We start from the raw sequence: 23,572 nt of genomic DNA, 5'->3' as shown, positions 1-23,572 counted from the left end.
AACATTAAAAATCACCAAATAATGTAGTCTAAATTCTAAATAACACTGAAAACTTACTGGGAAATAATTTCCACTAATTTGTTGATATATGTAAATAGAGTACGCTTCTGGAAAAATCAGTTTTATACAGTCTCTTACTCTATTAATTCGAATACATTAAAATAAATATTTTAAAAAATCCATGAATTTCTATGCGTAATTAAATTAACAGAAGTCTGCTTTTGGAAAAATAAATATTCACCTTTGTGCATCGATGAAAAAAAAAAAAGTGTTCATGGAAAGTTTATCCTACACCGTTTCCCTAATGGATTTTTGAGGTTTTGCTCACAGGTGATCCACGAAGGAGCCTGATCGTCGGGCTGATGCACGCCCCCTGTAAACTGTGGACATCCTGTGCATGGTCAGTACTTTGACGCATGGGCAGCTACTGAAGGAATGTGTGCTCTCTGTAAAATTATTACTGGGGCTGACAGGGGGTGGAGGTTTCCTTTGGGGTGTCGAAGCGGGTCCCATGAATTGAGGATGGCGCTGTGTACAGTGTGAGCGAGTTAGCAGCCAAAGTTACATGGCGCAGGCAGGAAAGTTTGCAGGAGAGGCGGACAGTGATTCCAAGTTGTTCTTCTGTCATACCCACGGATGCCGAGTGCAATAATGTGGACTACAGTCTTCAGATAACAAGGACTACTGGGATGTTTTATGGATGTTTTGCTTGAAAAATAACAGTTAACGGTTTTTTTGCCGCACGCTGTCGTTTCAATGGACTATCATCTATCTTATCACTCAGTGAGTAACTTGAACAGAAATTGACTGCATGGTTTCTCTGACTTGGGCGCAAGTGTGCATCACGAATATGAGTGTGTTGTTGACGTTATGCCATGTAGCTTAGCCTTACATGTTGTGAAACAATGAACTCCCCCCGTGACCAGGAATTGGCACCCTTATCTCGGAAACACCGACTCATGGCTGCAGCTATGCCCGGTGAAGACAGCACATTGCCCGGTAACATTTCCAGGACTGATCGGAATGGATTGGGGGGACTTGTTCACTGTTTTATATGTGGAAGCGGAGTTACACCGGGGAAGGAATTAAGGTTACAAGTGGCATATCAAAAAGAGAGGATCCCCTTTTTCCCGTTTCTCCAAAATCAGGAGCCAGCCCCGGGTGCGTGTGAAGTGAGCCCAGATGGTCATGTACTGGTGTGCGCTGTATGTCACTGCTTTCTAACGGAGCAGTGGAACTCTTTCGAGCGGAGCAGGACACCCATTGAGAAGCGCATGTACTGGCTGAAACGTCCGTACCAGTGCGACTCTCGTCGGGTCCCACAGGAGTGGAACATCTCCTATGATCTGGAGAGGAGGATCAGTGTCAGTAGCCAAAACTACGACGGGGGCGCAGAGTCTGATTTCTCTTCTTTTTCAGAAAACGAGAACATTTCAGATCAGGAGATGGATTTTGCCTACAGAGTCGGTGTGGGCAAAGACAAGTTTGTGAGAGCATCTGGAAAATCGCCCAGAGACAGCAGCAGGAAGAACAATGGCATCGGTATTAAAAACAGCCCAGATACACAGCGGGCAGTGCGTTACCCGGTGGGTGTTTATAGGGCGCAGGGATCGCCAAAAGCGGAGAGTGCTCTGACGGCGAGGCGCGGTGCTAAAATTATGAACAATGTCTGTCAATCACCAGAATCTTTGGCAAAATCCCAGGAGAGATTCCCCCGGCGATGCTATGACAGCTCGCTCTCTGACACACCTGTGCAAGACAACGGGGTCATTATGCGCAACAGGCGGTGGCTGGAGGAGGAGAATGTCAGACATGTGGAGTCGCATCAGATCCAGCGTGTAGCCGACAGCAGCTGTGCTCCTTCCAAGCATCCATCGCTGCTGTACCAGGGAAAAGGCGAGGAGAACTCCAGCACTTCTGCGTCTTCTGCTGGCACCGCTGCTGTCATCTCTAAATGTAACATGGCTCCTCCCAGGGAGAATAACTCTGACAACTCTGAAGATGAGATTAACATTACAAGCGATGACGACAGGGAATCGTATGACCGCAAAACAGACCGCACAACACAACGTAGACCTGTGGCAGATCAGCCACACCACACTGCAAACTCCAGTCCAGAAGAGTGTGTGTGCTACATCTGTGGCGCTGGGCTCAGACATGATGGGCGTTTTAAAGTCAGTGTTCAGAAACAAGAGAGGGCACAGGGTGAGCCCTTCTTTCCCTTCCTGTGGCTTCACTCCCCACCCCATAATGCAATACCTATTAGTCCAGCAGGTATAACCTTTGTCTGTGGCAGGTGTCACACCTCTCTCTTGCAGCAGTGGCAGAGCTTTCAGCTGGCTGATGTGCCTGTCCTTCAGCGTTTGTATGTAGTCCCCCTCAACCAGACCACAACTGGACTTCATTCTTCCCAGTTTCCTCAGCAGGAGGGAAAATCCTCAGGGCCCATGGAATGCATACCTGAACCTAAGGCTTCCCACGAGGCCTGCTTCCTTTGTGGACAGGAGTGTAGAGGAGACATGAGAGTAGCATATGCACAGGCAGGGGTTGGCAAATCCCGTGGCGTGATGTACTTTCCTTTCATTAATATGTTGCCTTGCCCCCCTAATGCACAGGGAGTGAGGAACGGCCGTGTGCACTGCTGTCCACAGTGCCATTTTATCCTGGAGGAGATCTGGAGTGCGTATCGACTTAGCCTCAGTGAAGACCTCATCACCTCTGTCAGCTCATTCCTTGTCAGGTACCATGCTGCCATGTCTATCGATGTCTCTGGATCAGCCCACCCTCAAACAGGGGTGGCCTCACATCCCAGCACCTCCATGTCAGTGTGCTACCTGTGTGGAGCTGAGCTGTGTGCAGGGGGAGAGTACCAGCTACATGTTAACCCGCCTGGTCGCTGTGGTGAGAGGGAGCCTTTCTTTCCATTTCTCACCGTCCATCCTCCTGCACCTCATGCCAAGCCAGTTGATGCCACAGGTCTGGTGTCAGCCTGTAAGCTTTGCTACCATGACCTGCATGCTCAGTGGGCCCAGCACGAGAGCAAAGGTCTAGGTCAGCCCACCCCTTCTACCTCTAGCTCATCCAGTGCCAACCCCCAACCACCCAGTTCACCCTGGGCACGCCAGTACAGCTGTGAGGTTTTTGTGTGCTTCTTCTGCAGGCAGGAGCAGCGCAGGCAAGGTAGGCTGTGCGCTGTTACTGTGGCCAGACTACCTGTGTTCTTATATGCACCTCGCAGCACACGAATGCTCCTTGTGGATGATGGCAGGAGGTTGGTGATTGGCTCATGTAAGGAATGTAAGGCAATGGTGCAGGTGGGACAGAGCATGCAGCAGGACAGGGCTAGGCTGGAGCCCGGAGCCTCAGATGGGGAGAGGAAAGAACACGAATCAACGCCGCCACAGTCTAGACATAAGGTAAGAAGGAAAAAAAAGCTGTTTGAGAGATGGCACAGTCATATTCTTTTTTTCCTACTGTTTTAAATTCTGCTCTGTTCATTCCAAAACCCAATATGCTGGGATTTGGATTGACTTGAGTATGCTGGGATTTGAGCTGTCAGTGCATACTGTGTTTGTCCTAATGCAACCTCTGAGTCAAATTAAAAGGCGTGATAAAGAACTGCAGGGAAATAATTATGTTAAATACATTAATATCACTGAAAGTCCTTGAAGTTTAGTGCAATGATGTACTCTGAATTGGGAACAACAGTAGTTTTGTGTGAATGTCTCAGTAAGTGGAGACTGAAAGCACTCAGATATTTCACTTCTATAAAGAACAGAGGAAAGCTATGGTGACAAAAACAGTCCTGTATTTGCTTTTTTTTTTTTTTTTTTTTTTTGGATTTTTTCAGGTGGTCTCACCTGAATAGTTTATTTTGATTTGAGCTCATTCACCCAGGAGCATTTTGAAGGAATTTACTGTAAAGAAAGTCTTTATGGGCAATAATAATAAAAATTCTCAAGAGATTTATGAAGAAAAAAGAAGCCAGCACTTCTAATCAGGTTTGTGGTACTTTATGTATATACTTAATTTTCTTCACCATCTTTAGAATCGAATTACCAGTCTGTCACCAACAGGAATTTGTACAATTAAAGTTCAGTTTTACTTTTATTAGTCCATTTAGATACTAAAAAAAAAATAGAGTGAGGTGAAGAAATTGTTCATTAACGTCTTTCTCTTTTTAAATTGATTTGTTTCATTGGTCTACCTATTCATATTTACAGTAAATGTATACACAGATATTGGCATTGATCTTCGCTAAAGTAGGTAGCAAAGTAAATGGTTCTTATATAGCGCGCTTCTATTCTACCTAAGCACTGAAAGCACTCTGTACAAACCAAGCTGGTACTTTCCCAGACCCGCATTCATTCATGCGTTGTGACATTTTTACCCAGATTCTTCCCATATTAGGGTAATCTGGCAGCATGTTCTGTGTAAAGATACTGTGCATTAATCTGCTGGTTTAACGACAAATAACCTTGTATCGTAAGAAGTAATTTCGATGCAATAAACTCTTTGCATAAGTGGTCCACAAATTGATAGCAAAATTTAATTTTACCAGATGATCAACAGCAAATTTTCTGACGTGTGGTTGTATAGGGGACCAGTGTGGGTAAATCAAGGATAGTGATGTGTTAATGAAGAGCTGAGGAGACAGCCAGCTTGCTCTATGAACAGATCTGTCTTGCAAACAAGCACTGACACACTGGCCACACAGGACATGTGAAGAACATCTGTGGATGCTATTCACACTCCGATTGGAGCTGTCTATCTAATATCTCCCTGTTCTCTGTAAAGAAGTTCTAGGTGACAGTTAGTATCAGTGTCACAAAAAAAAGAAAACAGCCAACAATCTAATGCACTTCATTATCCTGAACTAACATGCAAATGCATAACAAAATTTTGAGTCACATGCTGTAAAGAAAGATGTGTCATTAGTAACCCAGATGATGCTTGGAAAATCCCGCCATGGTTAGTTAAACATCTGGAGTTCAGACGTGTGTCTATAGAAATGTGTTATTAACAGCTTAGTTGTTTAAATGAGGGGAAAAAAGGATGGATTTGGATCATATTGGTAGGCACTCAAATTGTGAGTGATAAAGTTGTACTGCACAGTCCATACTGCCTTTTGCTAAAACCAAAGTCTTTATTCTTTGTCTAAGCATTCACATGTGAGCTAGATGAGCTCATAACAGTCACATGAGAGGGGATACTCCAGATATATATAGTGTGATATAGTGTAATTATGGGACAGGGTTTTCTCTCCACTAAGGCGAGTGGATCATAAGGTTGGCTACATGAGAACAGTGGCAGCGTGAGCAGAGGTTTGGGTGATCATTTTGGATTGGGATGTTTGCAGGTGGCACAGCCAGTTTTGGCCTGTGTGAGGCAATGACCTCATGGCTGAGAAAGTGCCAGTGTTTCTGTGGGGAAGGGGCTGTGCAAGAGAGCCGCAGGGGGAACAGGTGCTTTGTCCTCTAGTGTCATGCTGTATGCTTGAGAGGATCTGTCATCGCAGGGATTTCGGCTGTCAGGAGGGAGTGCCCATCTGGTTCCCCTTAGTGCAGTGTGTTTGGTAAAAGTGGCTGTATAAATATAAACTCTTCTATTCTATTCTATTCTATTCTATTCTTATACATATTTATAACTGCAATATGAAGTGTCAGATTGTTGAAATATATATTTGCTTGTTTTGCGAGATACAGATTAACACATGAAATAAGAGCCAGAATGTTATATGCAGATATACTGGCAAACGTAAGTAATGGGTCGTTATCATGCTCTGTGTTGTGCTACTGTGTGTTTAATTAGTATGTTGGACACGACCTTTGACAGGTCCAACATGTTAACCTTTGACAGGTGCATAAGTATAGACTTCCAGCCTGCGACTGGGGAGGGGCAGCTGGTCAGCAGATCTTCCACTTGCACTCAGTGAGACAGATGTCCGCTGAGCTGCATTTCGCAAACGGTTTACAGTTTTATTCAGTGGTTTGGGAAATGCCTGGACAAACACTTTTTCTTTTTCAAAATATAAATCTTAAACTGATTGAAAGTATATAACCCTCTATCGCAAACAGATTTTTCTAACTGCATTTTCCTCAGTGTTACTCCACAGCTATTTTTTACACTGTTTATTAGGGGGAAAAGAAGAAAGCCATAATGTTTATTTTCTGATTAAACTCTTTCAGATGAGTGTTTTTTCAGCTCTGGTCAATTTTGAATGAGTTAGTTTGTAGTGCTGTTAAAGTGTGCTGTGCTGCAGTGTGCTCTTATTTTGTGCACCCCATAGACTAGACTGAAAAACAGAAGCAATTCACTTTATAAGACCGCACAACAGCACAACAGTATATTTACTAATGCATGCTAAAAATCAACAAGGTGCATTTTGTTTTTTATTAAAAATGCTGCTCTTTTTCTACATACATGACTTTTTGTGGTTGAAGCCGAACAGCACAATTTTAAATGTACCTGTATGCGCTCTGTTTCCAGAGAGAGCAGAATTTTGTACAAGTAATCGTTTACCCGATGGTTTGTTGAGACGACTGCTGTTGTGAATCAGTGGCTATACATACAAATGTGTGTGTTTTTAAGTAGTTTAAGTAGTTGCTTGATGGGTTAGTTAAGTGCAGCTCTCTTCCTTATAGTCATATTGATGTCCAAATGATGCATTAAATTGCACGTTCAGTTTTCTTTACGTTTGTTTACCTTACATGTATTTAATTACTCAAATGTATGGTGTAAACCTACAAAATCAATTAAGTAGATGGTCACAGTAGTTTTCCTTTCCAAATCACACAATAACTGCACATTTGATCACTCTACTGCTTGGCAACAACTACAAACATGCAGCCATGAAGTCATAAAGTACCATTTTCATCTTCAAGAAGAAGAAGAAGAACAGGGTGTCCTCCCACAGATGGTGTAGCTCTCAAAATGTGAAGCTTTTAGCTAAACCCACTGTCTCCCTGCAACTATTGGTGTGTCTAGTGTTTGCACAATGACATAAAGGATCGACACAGCAAATAAAATAATAGCTAGCTAGACACACTGATAAAATGTGCATGATCGATCTTTCTGTCGGGGTATCCACATGACGTTTATATTTGAGTGGCGGTATGCTGGAGGCTGTTTTGGGTGGATTGTTACTGGTGATCCGCTCCGAGGGCAGAGACAGATTTCTACATCTCAAATCACTCAGTTGCTTCGTGTGTAAGCAGTAGTGTGGTATTTAAGGTGCTTCTGTGGTTTACTGTGTGTTTACAGGAAGTATTGTGTGTTTAGCTTAAAAAAAGATGAATGTTACATTCTCACTGTCACGGTAAAAACACATCAGCATCTTGACAGTTTCACCAGGGAAGATTTATAGCTTAATGAAAGAAGTGACTCCAACATTAAATTTAGATGTGATGTTAACTGTGGATGAATTATTGGAAGTATTTGAAAAAAGTAGAATTGGAGGCTGAGAGAAGGTGAGCGGGTTAATTGGATTTAAATTGCAGCCAGAAGAAAATCGGAAAAAAGGGATTCTTAAAATATCTTCATGAAAGGAAACATTACAGCGCGCTAACCGCAGAGTGTTTTACATAGTCCTTGCCTGTGTGGAACAAAGTGTCTTTGAGTGTGCATGTGTTTGTTCAAACCCAGTCATGTTGCGTGGATTGTGTAAAGTTTCTGCAGCTGTGGTTCTGTCCTCTGCTAGCAGTGCAGTTTGACGGACAGCCTTGCGTTTCACCTGGGATCCTCTGGGATTTGAGAGGCTTAATTTCAAAGCTGTTGGAGGTGGATTTTGATTTAGCTTTCAAAGCTTTACTGAGTCTCTTCCCGCTAGCCTTTACCCAGTGCTGCATTCTTGCCCATATCTGACTGGACAGATCAGATCATACATGGAGTAGATGAGATTGAGGTGTTCCAGTGTTTCATGTCTTACCTTTTATGTCTCATCCTCAAAACCACAAACCTATACACCGCTAAGAGCAAATGTTTGTGAACCTTTTGGAATTGCAAGGATTTCTGCATTGACTACTCATAAATGTTGTCTGAGCTTCATCCAAATCAGTCTAGATGAGTTGTAGATCAATTTTGTGAGCAATCCATTTCGGAAAGCCTCTCTATTTTTTATGCACCTTTAAATATATTCTGTCACTTGTTAGCCTAATGTTGTACTTACTTTAACAAGCCCTGATTATAGTCATTTAGACTTCGATTATAGTTATTGAGAAAATTGAATGCAAATTATTTTTTTCACTGTTTCATGTTGCTCTCGGAGAGAAAGGTTTTTCACATGAGTAAAGTTGTTTTTATGCAGTTTGATTTGAGGTTCAGGAAACGCAAAGAGATGGAAAGAAAGCAGCGCTGCTGCAGAGGATCAAAATACTGAAAATCAGTAAGAAACTGTGCGAGTTACAATGCAACTGGGAACCTTTAGCAAGATCAGCAGTAAAGATTAGAGGTTGTAGAGCTAATTTGTCATTCCTGTTGATCATATACATGAAAGTACAGGCTGGTAGCCCCATCTGTGTACCAAATGGGATTGGTTTAAAAATGAATTACCAGTTTTACTTATCAAAACTAATGCAGGAATAAAGTGGACTAGACAAGAGGATGTTGGAAATTAAGTCACCAAAGTGGGTTTACAGTGTCAATATAAGCTTGTGTGCTTTTCTCAGCTATGATCAGGTATGTGGGAATTTTGCTTCTGCTTCATTGTTCAGCGTATCTTGATCACTTTGCCCTTTTGAGTCTGTGGAGTGTACGACATGATCATTAAATTCCATGCACAGATGTATTTAAAGTTGTATTAGTGTTAATAATTTTCTCATTTGTTATATACAAATGTCAATTGACAAAACGTGCTCCCCTAAAGATGTCTCTGTTAAAGCCTTAAATATGTTTTAGATCAGCTTAAGGGGGAAAGCTGCTGATTTCACTCACCAGAATCTGTTTATAAATCATAGGAAGTACAAAGCGTTCCATAAATCTTTTAAAACTCCAGAGGAATAAATTGCCTCAAGTGATGCGACTGTTACCTTTGTATAAAGGTTGTGTGAGAACACGTGATTACAGTTTTTTCTGATGGCTTGAGCACATTTTTTGTAAATATTGGCTATTTTTGCAAAACTCTACACACAAATAAGAAAACTCTTCACCAAATCAGCAAAACATTGTAGTTTTCTTGTAAAAGCGAATAACCCTTGCTGAACTCTACACACCTTTGTAAAAATGGTATTTTTGTATCCAACAGTTAACACAAGCCGTCATATTAATAAGCACACAATGCACCAACTACACACTGATGGTATGAATAAAAAACACACCTGGCTTTTGCTTTCTCTGTGCACAAGGTATGCCATGTCAGTTTGAGGTCATACTTTTGTCATAGAGCCGTAAGCATAGACGAATCCAAACTTCAAGTACTGGTGTTTATTCACACACATCAAAACAAACACAAGTGTTTATTTCCAAGTATAGGATTATTTGCAATCGCCATATTGACTATATGGGTTTCTTGGTCTGCAGTGAACATTCTTCCTCTGCCCCCAGCATCTGGTCGTCTAGCAATTCTGTAAAGTAACAATTTCAGTATTTTTACATCTATGGTATTGTTGTGTTTCTCATTGGCATATGGCAGTGCTACAAGTCTTAGTGCAGAGTGACTGTACTAACCGATTCTCATTTCAAAATGTCCTTATGATGCTTTCTACAGTGTAGCGGCTCAAGTTAGGCTGAACCCGTTGGCCAGCTTCCCTCAGGGTCACTCCATGGTTGATTACATGGTCCACTATTGTAGCTCTGATGTCATCAGCAATTCTATTTCTTACTCTTCTTACCCTTTCTCTCCCCGCTCCTCGTCCTCCTCTCCCCCCTTCTCATCCTCCTCTTGCTCCTCCTTGTCCTTGTCGTCCTCTTCATCCTACTTCTTCACCTCCATGTCCTCTTCCTCGGCCTCCTCTACTTCTCACTCTTCCTGCTCCCTCCATTGTACTCCACACACAGAGCTTACCTGCATTATAGTGCTTAGGCTGATTGCAAAGTGAACTAATTATCTAAAAAAGTTTTCACACGTGACAGTGTGCCAGACAGTTGGCAAAATAGCGTAAATAATGGCCTTAAATGTGTATAGTTTTGCTAGGAGTGTGTTGATCATTTGGAAATTGAGTGTAAAGGAGTGAGTTGTATTTACAGTTCTGCAAAAAGAGTGCTGTGCAGTGGATTGTAGCTACAGGTTTGCAAAGTGTGTGTTACAAAATGGCAAACTGAGTGCAAAGCAGTGTTTGTGCTTTTAGTTTTGCAAACTCAGTGAGTGGTTTTGCTTTAAGTATTAATAGTTTTAGAAATTGTGCTATAAGAATCACAGTTAGGGTTTAAGCATTCAGAAAAAACTGTAAATAATAGTGATTGTTTCTGTTTAACCTATTTAAACCATTTTTTGTCGAATTTTGGCACCTGTATTTCATTTTTTTTCAACCTAAGAAAGCTGTTTGTCTTTTTTTATTTTTTTCTATGACTTTTTAAGGCCTGTTCAAATGTGTAAATACTGTAAATCGGTTTGTCATATACTGCTCCTCCAGTTCACATGGGCCTTTTTTTTTAAAAATTCTTCAGTGTTTCTTGCTTGGCGTTGCAATGTTTAAGAGTGGTTAGGCTATAAAGGCAGTCGTCCTGTGCCAGACTTAGATATGGGCACGATACAGTAGTAAACCTGGTTTGACTGTGGTAATTATAGAGGACAGTGCAATGCTCAACCCTCTCTACCAGCTGCGCTCTAACCATGACATACATTCACCCACAATCACAGACTAACACTTACATATACACAAAGAGTAATGTTTCTGATCATTTACATACTGAACAGCTGCAAGCATGTGTGAATGCGTGTCTTTGCGCACACGTGTGTCTACCAGGTGGTTGGGAGCAATGGCAGGTGTTCGCTCTTGTGTTGGCAAAGGCAGCTGGATTGTGCCACAGCTGTGCATGTGTGCACTCTGTGTGTGTGTATGTGCGTGTGGGTGGTTTTGCACCTGGATGCAACTGGAGTGTGTGTGTGTGTGTGTGTGTGTGTGTGTGTGGCAGCACAGTAGCTAATAGCAGACGTATTTCCTTGCCAGACATTTAACATGTAACTTGTGCTCTCAGTTGACTGGATATTATTCATTGCTATTAAGTGCTAGTCATTAGTCTTGGTCTTTTAGACCTCCCAAGTGTTGGTGAAGGTCCGCCTAAATGTGATTTTTCATTCTTTGGCTCTTCCCCTTCATTTCCCACTTTGCTCTTGCCCTGCTGCCCTGCTGATATTTTTAATGGGGTGAAGAGCGAGAGAAGATTCAACCTTACCCTGCTGTCAGGACAACTGAAGATGTCAGCTGGAGACTAAAGAGTGGACTAAATATACTACACACCCTCTTCCCCTCCGCTCAGCAAACAGGGGCTCTGACTCCCGGCTCTGACCAACCAATTGCCAGATCGCTTCACCTCTTTCTGTCAGCCGACCAATGAAGAGATAAAGATTAACATTACTGGTGATCTTCTGGGAGCTTATTTTGGCTGAGGATGACATTCCCTTCTTAGATTACTCCCTCCTCCTGCAAGCATCCCCAAGTGCTGGCCGTGACCTCCTTCACCAGCACCCCCACACATGCCGCTCAGCCACCTGGTCTCACACATACTCAGCTTGTCCTGCCAGCTTCAGGACAGCTGGGAAGAAGGAGACGGAGAGGGAGCTTTGGACTGAGCCTCCCATGAAGCCAGAGACTTTTGCGCGTCTGGAAGAATCCAGACTATACAGACTAGCCTTGCCACATTTAGTATTATCTGATCTCTGCACTGTACATCAAAGTAGTAATGCTGAAGTGATCGCACAATTGTGGTACTGCTACAATTTTAGGCAGTGCCTGTTTAAAAAAACTTACTGAGGAAAGTGGCAACATTTGACCTTTGGTTTGGATTGAGATTGAGTTACCTCTAGTTATCCAGAGCATCATGCAAACAAGGAAAGGTGATGTAAACTTCCACCTACCTTTACTTAACATACCGTTAAGTGGACAGTCACAGAAACACAAACACACATGCATGGACACACACAAACATACAGGCATAGTCAGGAGACTTTGTGAATAGTTTCCATGGGTGAATTTTCCCCACACTGACGTGACCAGGCTATGAGTCAGAAATAAACTGATACAGTTTCTGCATCTGTCTGACAGATAGATACCACAGACACTTCCAGAAGGCCTGTCATTATTTATTTGTTACTTTTTGCCCGCTATCTCTTTCAAGCATGCCATTTGCACTGTTGACATGTTATTAATATAGGTTTCACGTGGCAGTTTACCACTGCTGGTCATGTCTATGACTTACTGAAAGCATATCTAACCTAATCCAAGGCTGCGAGGCTAGTATTATCCTAACATGCAACCTGCCAGCTCGGTCAGTGGCATATCCCACATGGTCAAGAGCTGTGTGCGATGTGGAGCGATGTGCTAGTCATGGTTGATGTGCAGAGCTTACTTTCAAGGCCACAGCGAAGGAGCCAGAGTGGTAAGCCACCAAAGCAGATTTGAGCTGTCAAATGATCTGAAAACCTCTTCATGTAGAGCTGCATCATTACAGACTCATGTCAGGATTTACTGACAATGTTATTGAGTCAGAACATTTCTTAAGAGGAGCCATAACACAAACAATTGGAAAAGATGGCAAGTATTACGTTAGAGAAACCTTTACCATAAGCATTGCGACGAGTATGATGTGGAAACCATCATCCTCAGATAGTCGCCATTATAAAAGGCTTAACTTGTTATGAAAGCTCACAGAGGCAGAGGGGTACTAGATGTATTCATGTTCCCCTCTTCTACAGGGGGCTATAAAAATAGCACTTGGCTTGACTTGGGTGTCAAAGGTTGTCTTTTTTCCCCTTTCTTTTTCCTTATTCTTGTTCTTCCAGCTGTGTCCTCTGTCCATCTTTTTCCTTCTCTCCCTCATCCCCTTCACCTCATTCATCTACTTTCTTTCTCAACACCCCCCCCCTTCTCCACTCTTTGTTTCTCTCCCCACCTCCGTCCTCCTCTTCATCTCTCCCTGTGGTATTAGCAGGGCCACATGTTGCTGGCTTCTCCTGGTGGTGTGAGCCCCATGGCAGGCCCTGGCTCCAGGCTGACGCGTTACTCAGTGTGTCTGTGTGTGTGCGTGGATGAGAGGGAGAACTGTAATGTGTTCCTGCATGCCTAACAGTCAGTGAGTGTGTGCCTGTGTGCGTGTGTGTGTGTGTGTGTGTGTGTGTGAGGCCGCTAACACAGTAACCTGATAGTGGTGCGGCTGAGCAGTACAGAGCGGAGCAGTGCTGTGATTTATCCCGCGGGCCCAGCAGATGGCTGCAACAGGAGTTTGTTTAAGTTTGCTTCAGAGCCGGGCAAGCAGCCAGGAGCATAGAGAAAGCTTGCCAGAAAAATGTTCACTGACTCTGGATGCCTAACCACACCACTCCCCCTCTCCCTTTTCTACCCCCCCTCCCCCCTCCCGCCGCCTCTTACTCCTCACAGCCCCCTCAGTCCAACACACACACACACACACAGAAACACACATGCTCTTGCAGACTTTCTGTCGCTACTCTTCTTTTACCCCTCTCTAATTTCTCTCTTTCCTCCCATCTGTTTCACACACATGCTTACATACATATGCACATTTACACACAGACACACACGTGCACACACACGCACAGACTCTACGTTGTGCGTGCTTCTGTGCTCTTTTGGCAACATCCCTGGTGCAGACATGAGCTCACACCTCAGGAGGGGGCATTCAAGACTGAAGAGGTGTCCATTCTGGTGGTGATCTTCTGAACACAACCATATGACTGAAACTTTGCATGTAGAAGAGAGATGGATCTCTGGAGCATAAACACCAACAGAGGCGCATATGCAGAGAAACACACAACTATACCATGTGTAGATGATTTATGAAGTCCAGTTGGATTTTTTTTTTTCATTTTAAGATTTCCGCACATGGGCTTTTCTTCTGTCTCTCTGGTTCAAGCGCTTCGTGTCTGCTTGGAAAGGTGATGACAAGTTCTCTCGCATCACTTCAGGTCACCACGGTGATAACTGATGACCTCACTGTCCACACATCAGCATCACTTTTTCTTCTTTGTCTGTCTCTGGTCCTTTACTTTCCTCTGTCAATCTCTTTTAGACACAGAGTTAAGTGACAAAATTTAAGGGCATTATAATTAAATCAGGCAGCAGACATTAGTCAGGCAAAGAGACACATTTTTGGAGCATTTTTTAAGAATGAGTTAGTGTGCAAAGCTGCAAAATGTATAAACTTTTTAAACTTGAAATCAGCACTTATCTACTGAAGGGCTTTGTGTTTTTTTTCACTCAATCAACCACAAAGTTGAGTCCAGGTCCTTGTATGGAAGACAGCTTTACATGTTTTCATCCAGTAAGAAATGTTGACTACATTTCTAAAAAAAAAAAAAAGAACTTAATTGACCTCCTACTTACCATTTTACCAAGTGACCTATTTAGTGAACTTCAGTTAGGTTTGCATGTATGTTGTTTTGCTTATATTTGTACATACTATATGTATAGTGTCTTGGTTTTTTAGTTGGGCATAAAAATAAGAATGATATAATATCTATTATATCTCTACATTTACTTATTTGTGGATCTTAAAGATTAACTCTAGACCAGCTGTCCCCAACCATTTTATGTCCGACAATATTTTCACGGAACAGCCTTTAAGATGTCGCGGATAAATACAACAAAATAAAACCAGTGCTGGTACCAAAAAAAAGATGATATATTCATAACACACGGGGAAATACAGAGTTAACGAAAAAAACGATAAAAAATAACGATGAAAACCATAAATTTCACACACGAGCCTCAACTCTCGCGGCCTGGTACCAAACGACTCCGGTCCGTGGCCCGGGGGTTGGGGACCACTGCTCTAGACCATTACAGACTTTGTCAGACTGTCAGGATTTGTGTAGATTTGTGACATCTGCTAAGTGCTTATTTTTTTCATCAGCATTATTCTATACCTTTTTCTGTTTTAAAAATCAATATTTTTTTAACATTTTCACAGAAAAATGCATATTTTTATTCTATGCATTTATTTTCCGTTTCAGCATGATAATGTCCTTTTACTTTGCTTTTGTGGATCATATAATTAATTGGTTTCTTTGATTATATATACACATCTGTAACCTGTAACCTTCTCCAGTTCAGCGAGAGTACGAAGAAGGTGGCTATTGAAGTCATGCATACACACAAACTGTGGAGGCAGGGTGAGCCTTGTGAGTGTATAAGTATGAGTAATGTGTATATGTATGTATGACTAATTGTGTGAAGCTGTCGGGGTCATTGAGATTTGGCTCAGAACTTTATTTCCTCTAAACATAAGTCATTCTCGCTGCCTGTTGTGCCTTCAGGTCAGAGAGACAGCTGAATGCTATCTGTGCCGTGTAAGCCTGCAGAGTTTGTTAAGGATAACAATCATATGTTTGCATTCCTGGTGGTGTTATTCTACATGCAGAACAGTTGTGTGTTGTCTTGTATTATGGGTTTCATAATTGGTACAAATTATAGAGAAGTACGAAGTCCTCTGCTAAGAAAAGGCGATAATTAATATGTCCAAATGCCAGGAGAGCTGCTAGTAACTCTGTAAAAGAGTAGAGAAATATGTGCAACTGTTTTATTTTACCTGAACAATATCTTAAAAGAAAATAATAATAATAATAATAATGATAATGATAACACTGCCCAGCTATTCAACCCTTAATATCTAATGTGTCCTATTTGAGGTTTTGAGATTTCTACATCATCAGTGTGATTTTTTCCCCCCCCTAGATAATCTGCACAACACATTTTAAGCAAATATATTGAATATACTAAATTCATTATTTATAAAAATTGTCAGAGTGATCAACAAACACACTTAGAATTTTCTGGCAGTTATTTGATGTTTCTGGCTTTAATGGTTATAAAACATGTCTTTCAGCTCATTTGCGACTCTTTAATCTATGTCTCTTCAGATTACAACAAATAAACATGCAGCTGTGAACAGGGGAATCAATTTAATATGCTTTTAGATCATTATTTTAAAATGAAATGATGCTTAAAATACAGACTTGCAAGGGGACGCCAGCTGTACCAGCAATGAGTTCTCAGAGCACATGCATCTTTGGTAAAACTTTGCAACTGTATCCTGCATGTTGACAATATCCCTCCACAGAGAGACCCATATAAATACCTGCCAAAGGAGTTAAAACCACTTGTGTGGTAGTTCTCGCTACAGTGGGGGCTCGTTTTCAAGTCATTTTTCACCAAAGTGCTTTCCAGTTGATTAGCATACCACATTGTTATAACACACAAACTGACTCACTGATGTTATCTATAACTTAAAATGACATATTGGTGCCCTCAAGTGCTACTACAGCCAACACATAACATTTTTGTGTGCTACTGCAGGCATTTGATTTTAAAACCCACTCAAATATGAACACATCATATCGAGCAGGAATGACAAAAGGAGGGGAAGAGTAATAAAGATCAAAGTCTTTGTACGCACCATATCTTCCCACAGCTGTGCTCCTTGATACCCTCAGAGGAGAGCGAGGTCACAGCAGGTCACAGGTCAGGTAGATTAGCAACCTGCTAATGAATATTTATCTGTCAAGATTATACTCACTTGACACAGAGGTGCCTCTTATCAGACTCATTCCTTAATTGTGCTTGTGTCAATTTATTGCCTTTGTGTGGCATATATTTTTAAATCAGCATTGTAACTTGGATATATACTGAGGGAGAGTTTATTTATTATGTCTTTATTCTAAAATTTCATTAGGCCAGCATTTAACAACTTGGCACATGCTGACACCAAATCCTTTTTGCATTTCTTTCTTTTTAATTGAAATAATTATCTGCTTTGTTATTGTAGGATCTTTACCTTACAGTATAAAGCACCTTGAGGTAACTGCAGCTGTGATTTGGAGCTATATAAATAAAACTGAACTGAATTGAGTTGCTTTTATCCAATGCACTATAGGATTTAGGCGTTGGGGGTTTGGTGCACAAACAGGAACAGTGAATTACTCATAGATCCCCTCCAGACACGTAAATGAAATATATGAATGTGGTGTGATGTAAGCAAAACTCTAGTGTTTTTCAAGTGGATTCTGCATCTTTTAAAGATAGTTTATTTTATTATTCATGTCCTCGCTATTTTGTGTATATAACATACTCTGTTGGATCCAGACCAGGTGGGCTTCTCTGTGAGCCAGTTGTTGTCCACCTGTTGGTCTGCCTGATGAGAGCAATAAGCACAGCAATTTCTGCAGACCAGAGCCTCAGACAGACTGACGCTGGCTGAACAGTGATCAGATGCTGTTTGACTTTAGCTCAATGTGAAACATGTGTCCTCAGTGTTGGACTCAGTGCAGGCCTTGAATGAGCTCCCACGATGCACGGCTCCACAGGTGTCAGAGTCGTCCAGAGTTGTGTATAAGGTCTAGTTCAAACGTGCACAAGCATATTTTTTTTTCCTTTGTCCCTTCTTTGTTCTCCAAAATTTGTTTCCTCCACACAAGCACAAAACAAAATTGAAGCATGCTGTTAAGAGCAAGAATCAAACAAACAGGCAGAGATGTAACTTTAATCCAAAGTCAAGTTGGCCAATGAGAAGCAGTAAATAATAGATAAACCCTTCCCCTGTCTATATGTTTACACTGCAAACATTTGAAGTACTTGGAAAGCTTTTCCCAAAGCTACGTTTTCAATGACCTTTAACTGTTTGTGGAAAAAAGATGAAAACGCGGGGATAAAGGTACAGTTTTAAAAATACTATCATAGGTGTGGATAGGGCTGGATAAGGTTGCAATTGTGTATGAAAAAGAGTATGAGCTTTCCAGTTTATGTTCACGATCATTGGAGCATTTTGAATGGTAGAACATCTTGAGTATCTGTCAGTGCAGATCAAAGCTATTTTTTTTCTCTCTGTTGTTTTCCTGTACTTGGCTGAGTAAGTGTGCCTGGACTCAGAGCTGCTTTTATGGAGTGTTGCTGAGCCGGTCAGTGGTCTGGGCCTACATGCATGGCTGTGGTCCTTTTGGATCTCTGTGATAGGCTGTTAAAACCGACTGACAATCCCGCTTTACAAGCTGCTATACATCAACCATTAGACCTGCTGCAACCGTGGGAACACAGACATATGTGTTTGTACATGTGTGTGGGTCTGAGTCAGTGACTTGCGGGGATCTGTGTGTAGCAGAAACAGGGCCTGCTGCTGAATGATAAGGCCTGCTGACCTTGTAACCTCAAACTCACTGTGACGAGGTCATATCGAATTACACCTAGCCAAATGTTCCCTGTCTGCTGGCTTTAAAACAGGAAGGTCTAACCCCTGGAACAGAAACCTTTTCTAACCCAGTGATGGATGGTCGTCTTCTCCTCAACCTCATGTCCAATAAACACAGACAAATGGACAAACAGGACACATGACCACAGCAGAGGACTCGTGATATGAAGCTAATCTTTTCCTTGTGAAAACAATATAGGTTCTGTTTAACTACAGATAGGCAAAAAGATTGCAAATTGGCATATGCTGCAGATTTATTCACTACATTATGAGGTGCTTCCTGTTTTATGGAGGTACACCAGCCTCACTTACTGGTAATAGAATAGACGAGCCGGAAAATGTGAATTCGCATGTTTCGCTTAATTTTTTTACAGCGCCGTTTGACACAACCAAATTATAATTACAGTAATTTCTTTGTGAAGATTACCAAGCGTATCTTTGTCGTCGCTCATGTCGAATAATAGGTTAAATGTGAAACTCCTCGTATCAAAGTCTTATCCTGTCTCCCTTCTCTTACCCCAAGCAGTCATGGCAGATGGCTGCCCCCCCGAAACCTCTGTCAGGGGTTTTTCCTTCCCACTGTCGCCAGAGTGCTTGCTCATAGGGGTCATATGATTGTTGGGTTTTTCTCTGTATGTATTATTGTAGAGTCTACCTTGAATTGAAAGTCTCTCAGCACGACAATACACTGACATTATTGGCTTTTTTAGAGTCAATCACACTGTCAGTAAAAAATGTGTTAACATTTTTTGCACGATTTCCATTAATCTGCTAGCTTATCATGTGTGTCCACCTGGTGTGTGTCACTAGGACGTATAGGTGAGAGTGGGGGTGTGATGTGTATGCAGGAGCAGATTTTTCCCTGTGTGTGTGGCATTGAGTGGCTCAGCCTTGACGTAAATATTTGAAAACTGCAGGCACCATTACGAGAGGGTCTGCCTTTGATGGGGTGATTTTTGTGTGAGGCCAAGATGATGTCAACTTGACCTTAGTGCATAATAGGGAGCTAGGAGGCTGTCGTGTAGTGCAGTGAGTGTGCAATCATTTCTTACATTCAGATTTCTCTGTGTGTGTTTAATCAAAGTAAAATTACTCAACACTTTGTTTGTGTTGTTACTTTTGAAAGTTTCCACTTTGTTCCCTCCATCGCTTTTTCTCCTACTGCTTTACTTGTTGAATATTTTGCCCTTCACTTTGAGAATGGTCTTCTTTTAGCGCTCCATGAAGTGGCAGGAGCTTGCTTACACCTCCAACCAAGCTGCCAGGACTCTTCATTCTGGCTCTGGATCTTTATATCTTTGTTTTTTTCTCTCCTTCATTCTCATTCTAAACTCTAAATCTTCCTCCTCCACCTCATTCTTCACCTCCTCTGTCTCCCTTTCAGTGCAGAGCAAGCCAATCTTTTCTGGCGCCGGTGCCGCGTCTTTATTTTCCCCTCTGGAGGAGTCAGATTTATTGGCCCACTGTTTATTTTTATAACTAATTTTAGCTTCTCATTACTTATGTATCAGCATTAGGCGAGTTGCTTTTTTTTTCATTTTTGGTTGTAAAAGGTAGTCAGTGTGAACCACTCAGTAGGTGAACTGGTATAAATCGTGTGTTTATACTTGTTTGAGTGTGTGTATTTATGCGGCCGTATGTGTGTGGGTGTGCGTGTGTTCAGTGCATGAGTCAAGCACAGATGTTCTCAAAGGCTCCAGTTTTTAGGCAGTAGTTCTCCCTCTTCCCTCAGAGAAAAAAAGGAAGTGTCTAATAAAAGGCGGGTGTATGAAACGGAATGAGTCATGCAGACCCGCACAGAAGGAGAGAAAGAGAGCGAGGGAGAGAGAGACAGAGTCGGCTTCCATCGATCTCTCAGAGCTTGTGAGAGAGAGTGAGTGAATGAGTGAGAGAGCAAGGCAGGAAGCAGGGAGGGAGGCTGTGCCAAGCTGGAGCTGAATTCCTGCCAAGAGTCTACTTGTTTGCTCGTCTGGCTGGAGCCAGAGGCTGACCTTATTAGCTAGGAGGGCAGCCGTCTTATTAAAACACATCTGGCGCTCAGGGAGCCCAAATAGTCCTCATATTGTCTTCCTGCTTGCTCCTGACCTTGCGTTACCTAGCAGGAATGCTGACAAGGGCTTCACGCATCTGTTGAGAGTTTCACCAGGGTCTTTCTTCCCCCTCCTTCCCTCTCTCCTCCCCGCCTTTCCACCCTCGCTGTCTTTGCTGGCGCCTGCACGGTAGCTCTGTGGGACCTGTTTTTTTTCCTCCCCCCCTTTTTTCCTCTTCCATCCCACCCGTTTCCACACACCACCCCTCAACACCACCTAACTACTCTTCAGCATTGCGTCCTAGTACCCCCCACAGAGAAACTTTTTTTTTTCTTACCCTGCCAGGTTGCTGTGTTGATACAATTATTCCTGTGTGTATTTGTTTTATGAGGGGCTGTAACCTGGCCCTGTTTAAATAGCTCTTTGCTGCTTATTTTAAAGGGATGGTGCCGGGTCCGGGTGCTGCGGGCTGTTTTGAGTGAGGGGCTTTTTTATTGTATCCATTGTTCCTTACAGGACAGAAGGTGTAGGGAGCTACAAAGACACTGAAACTTTTACTGTACAGGAACCGGATCCCAGCTGGCCGGTCACTTGACGTTTCAACACTGTGCAAAACGATTTGTTTTTCACTGTCCCCCACCTGTGTAGAAAACTTGAAGTCTTTTTGGGGGGAGGGGTCGTGTTCATTGTGAGGACCGAGTTGCTGATCGTTACAGTAAAGGTGTGTGCAGAGTGTTACTCACTGCCCTGTAAATGAAACCAGTAATGTATCATTACTGCACCTGTAAGTAACTCTAAGCTGCTGCAGATGGAAGTGAAGAGGTGCACTTGACACATCAGTGTCACAGTCAATGATTTTTCCCCTCACACTCCTGTTAGTTCACTCTACAATATAAATTCACTTTCACTTATTTAACTCTGTCAAACGTGTCTCTTGGTTGGTCTAGTGCCTGTGCTTTTCATCTTGTGTGTCTTTATGACAGCATTAACCCTTACCCTTTAAACACAGGACCCCAACCACCACCACTACCACTTATTTCTCCTCTCTCCTCCGAGGTGAGTCTCAGCCTGTTGAATGTTCTTTTGTGGGGAGCACCAGCTGAGGAACTGTATAAGATTGCAGAGCATTTAAACAGATGAACATGAGCGATATCAGTTTCCTTGAGCAAAAAATGTGTGTTTACAGTGACAGAATCACATCTGTGATTTAACATCTGTTTGATGATGGAGTCTGGATTTACTCATCTCACTCATAACACCACTCTCTCTCTCTCTCTCTCTCTCTCTCTCTCTCTCTCTCTCCCCCTCTCTCTCGCTCTCTCTCCATCATCTGGCTACACTGGACATCTTGCTCCCTTTTTCATCTGTCTGGCATTTGTGTGCGAAAGCTTTGCTTTTGTGCATAATACAGCATATTTGTGTGGTTTTGCTCAGGCTCCACAACAATTACGTCCCTGTCTCCACTTTTACACTGACTCTCTGTCTTTCAAAGTAACACCACAGCTATCGATGAGTCATTTGCAAACTTATACACGCTCCCTCTGCTGATTCACATCTTATTGTCTGTCTGTATTGGTGCCACTGTAACTCACTTTTTAGCATGTGTGTATGTGTGTGTGTGCTTTTTTTTAATGCAAAACAGAATTGTCACCGCTGGGAATCTGCACTTAGTTTACACACCTGCATTCTAGCACGCACACAAATACTTGGCTGGTCTAAATATTCAGATTACTCATGTCCTGTGAAATCTCTGTCATCAGCTGAATGCTCTTCTCTGATTGGCTACCATCGTGTTTTGCGTTACAAACATAGTTTCTAGAGACTGTTGTGAGATGAGGAGTGTCTTGCTTGGGGTTGGCAGACAGAAACAGATGTGAGCCTGACTTCTAAAAACTACAAGGTAAGAAAGTGACACATATAGACCACTAACTCTTTCACCTCTCTATTTAACATGTGCACGCACACAGACAGCCTGTGACTTTGGTTAAAGGCTTTATTTTCCTTCTTTTGGCTGTTAATCAACTTTATCGGCTCCAGATTCTTTTATCATTATCTCAGCTGCATCTTTTGCTCTGTGCACGCACCACAAACACACACACACCATCTATAGCTATAGTCCTGAGTACTTATGAGAGTGAGAGAAAAGGAGAAAGCCAAATGTATGCAGTGAGAGTTGACCGGATGGACCCTGCATCCTTCTTGGGTGATTCCTGACATTCCCTGCCCACCACAAATACACTAATTTTGCAGGGCACGTGATAGCTCTGCCTCATTACACTCACAAAGATATCCTCTTTCTGTAGCATGCTTATCTGCTCCACAGAGCTCTGTTGCAGACTAAAGATCCAATTATTAAAGCTGCAAGGGCTAATCTAAACACGCAAAGTAAGATGGATCACGGTCCTCTTTATTGTAGATTGTGTGTGAGAGTGTGTGTGTTTTGGGTTGGTGTCTGCCAGCTGGAGGGTTGTTAAGTGGGGGTCTCTTCCTCTCTCCATTGATAGAATAAATAACAGCACTTCCTCTCTCTACTCTTTGACTCTTCCTGTTGTCCCCCAGGTGGAGGGGGGGAAACATGCCACTTCCATAGCCCTCTCACTGTCTTTTCATATTCTATTTTGCTTTTTTCCCCTGACACGTAGTATCTGTATTCTCTCAGAAAATCCAAAACTTTGTAATAAGCAGACAAAAAAGGGATGTGGTTAGGTTAAAAGTTCAGTTTAGAACAATAGTAATTTGAATGAAAGACACAAGTGCATTATCCCTCAGTCCCTCCTCACTATTCTTTAACCATTATTATTTTCAAAAATCTGCTATATATGTGTTATAAACAGTCACACTCGCCTTGGTGGTGTATGTTCTATCTATAAATGAATTATACCTGTATGGCTTTATAGGAAATTCCCGCGTGTGTGTGTGTGTGTGTTTCTGTGTGCGTGGTGGCCAGGTCCTCAGCATGGGAACAGCTGTTCAGAGCAGCACTGGCCACACACACATGGGTCTGATTAGCACTTGGTGACTCCATCCCTCCCTCCCTCCTGCCCTCCCTGCTCACCTCCCTCCTTTTCAGCGGGGGCCGCAGCACGCTGGCGGCACCAATAATTTTAATGCCTAGTCTGAGTCTGCCAGGAGCAGAGGCATGTGTGTGTATGCGCCCGCACACTCGCTGTACACAGACAACGCTTACACAC

At 42.5% G+C, this 23,572-nt stretch overlaps 1 protein-coding gene across 3 annotated transcripts in view; it reads left to right on the top strand.

Moving 5' to 3' along the window:
• Positions 1 to 358: 358 nt before the first annotated feature.
• The window catches only part of gse1 (Gse1 coiled-coil protein), a 164,208-nt gene continuing 140,994 nt past the window's right edge, over positions 359 to 23,572 (top strand). Inside the window, exons 1-2 of one of the 3 annotated variants that reach the window (XM_039611231.1) lie at positions 359 to 400; positions 3,239 to 3,416. In XM_039611231.1, the coding sequence (XP_039467165.1) occupies positions 363 to 400; positions 3,239 to 3,416 (216 nt within the window). In that variant the 5' untranslated portion in view covers positions 359 to 362. Of the gene's footprint in view, positions 401 to 431; positions 3,417 to 23,572 lie in introns of those variants that run through there. The other 2 variants (XM_039611228.1, XM_039611234.1) reach the window with 2 other exon arrangements.

Source organism: Oreochromis aureus, linkage group 1 (assembly GCF_013358895.1).
Source record: "Oreochromis aureus strain Israel breed Guangdong linkage group 1, ZZ_aureus, whole genome shotgun sequence".
Lineage (NCBI taxonomy): Eukaryota > Metazoa > Chordata > Actinopteri > Cichliformes > Cichlidae > Oreochromis > Oreochromis aureus.
The sequence above is the reverse complement of the archived record's forward strand: the minus strand, read 5'-3'. Positions and strand labels throughout refer to the sequence as shown.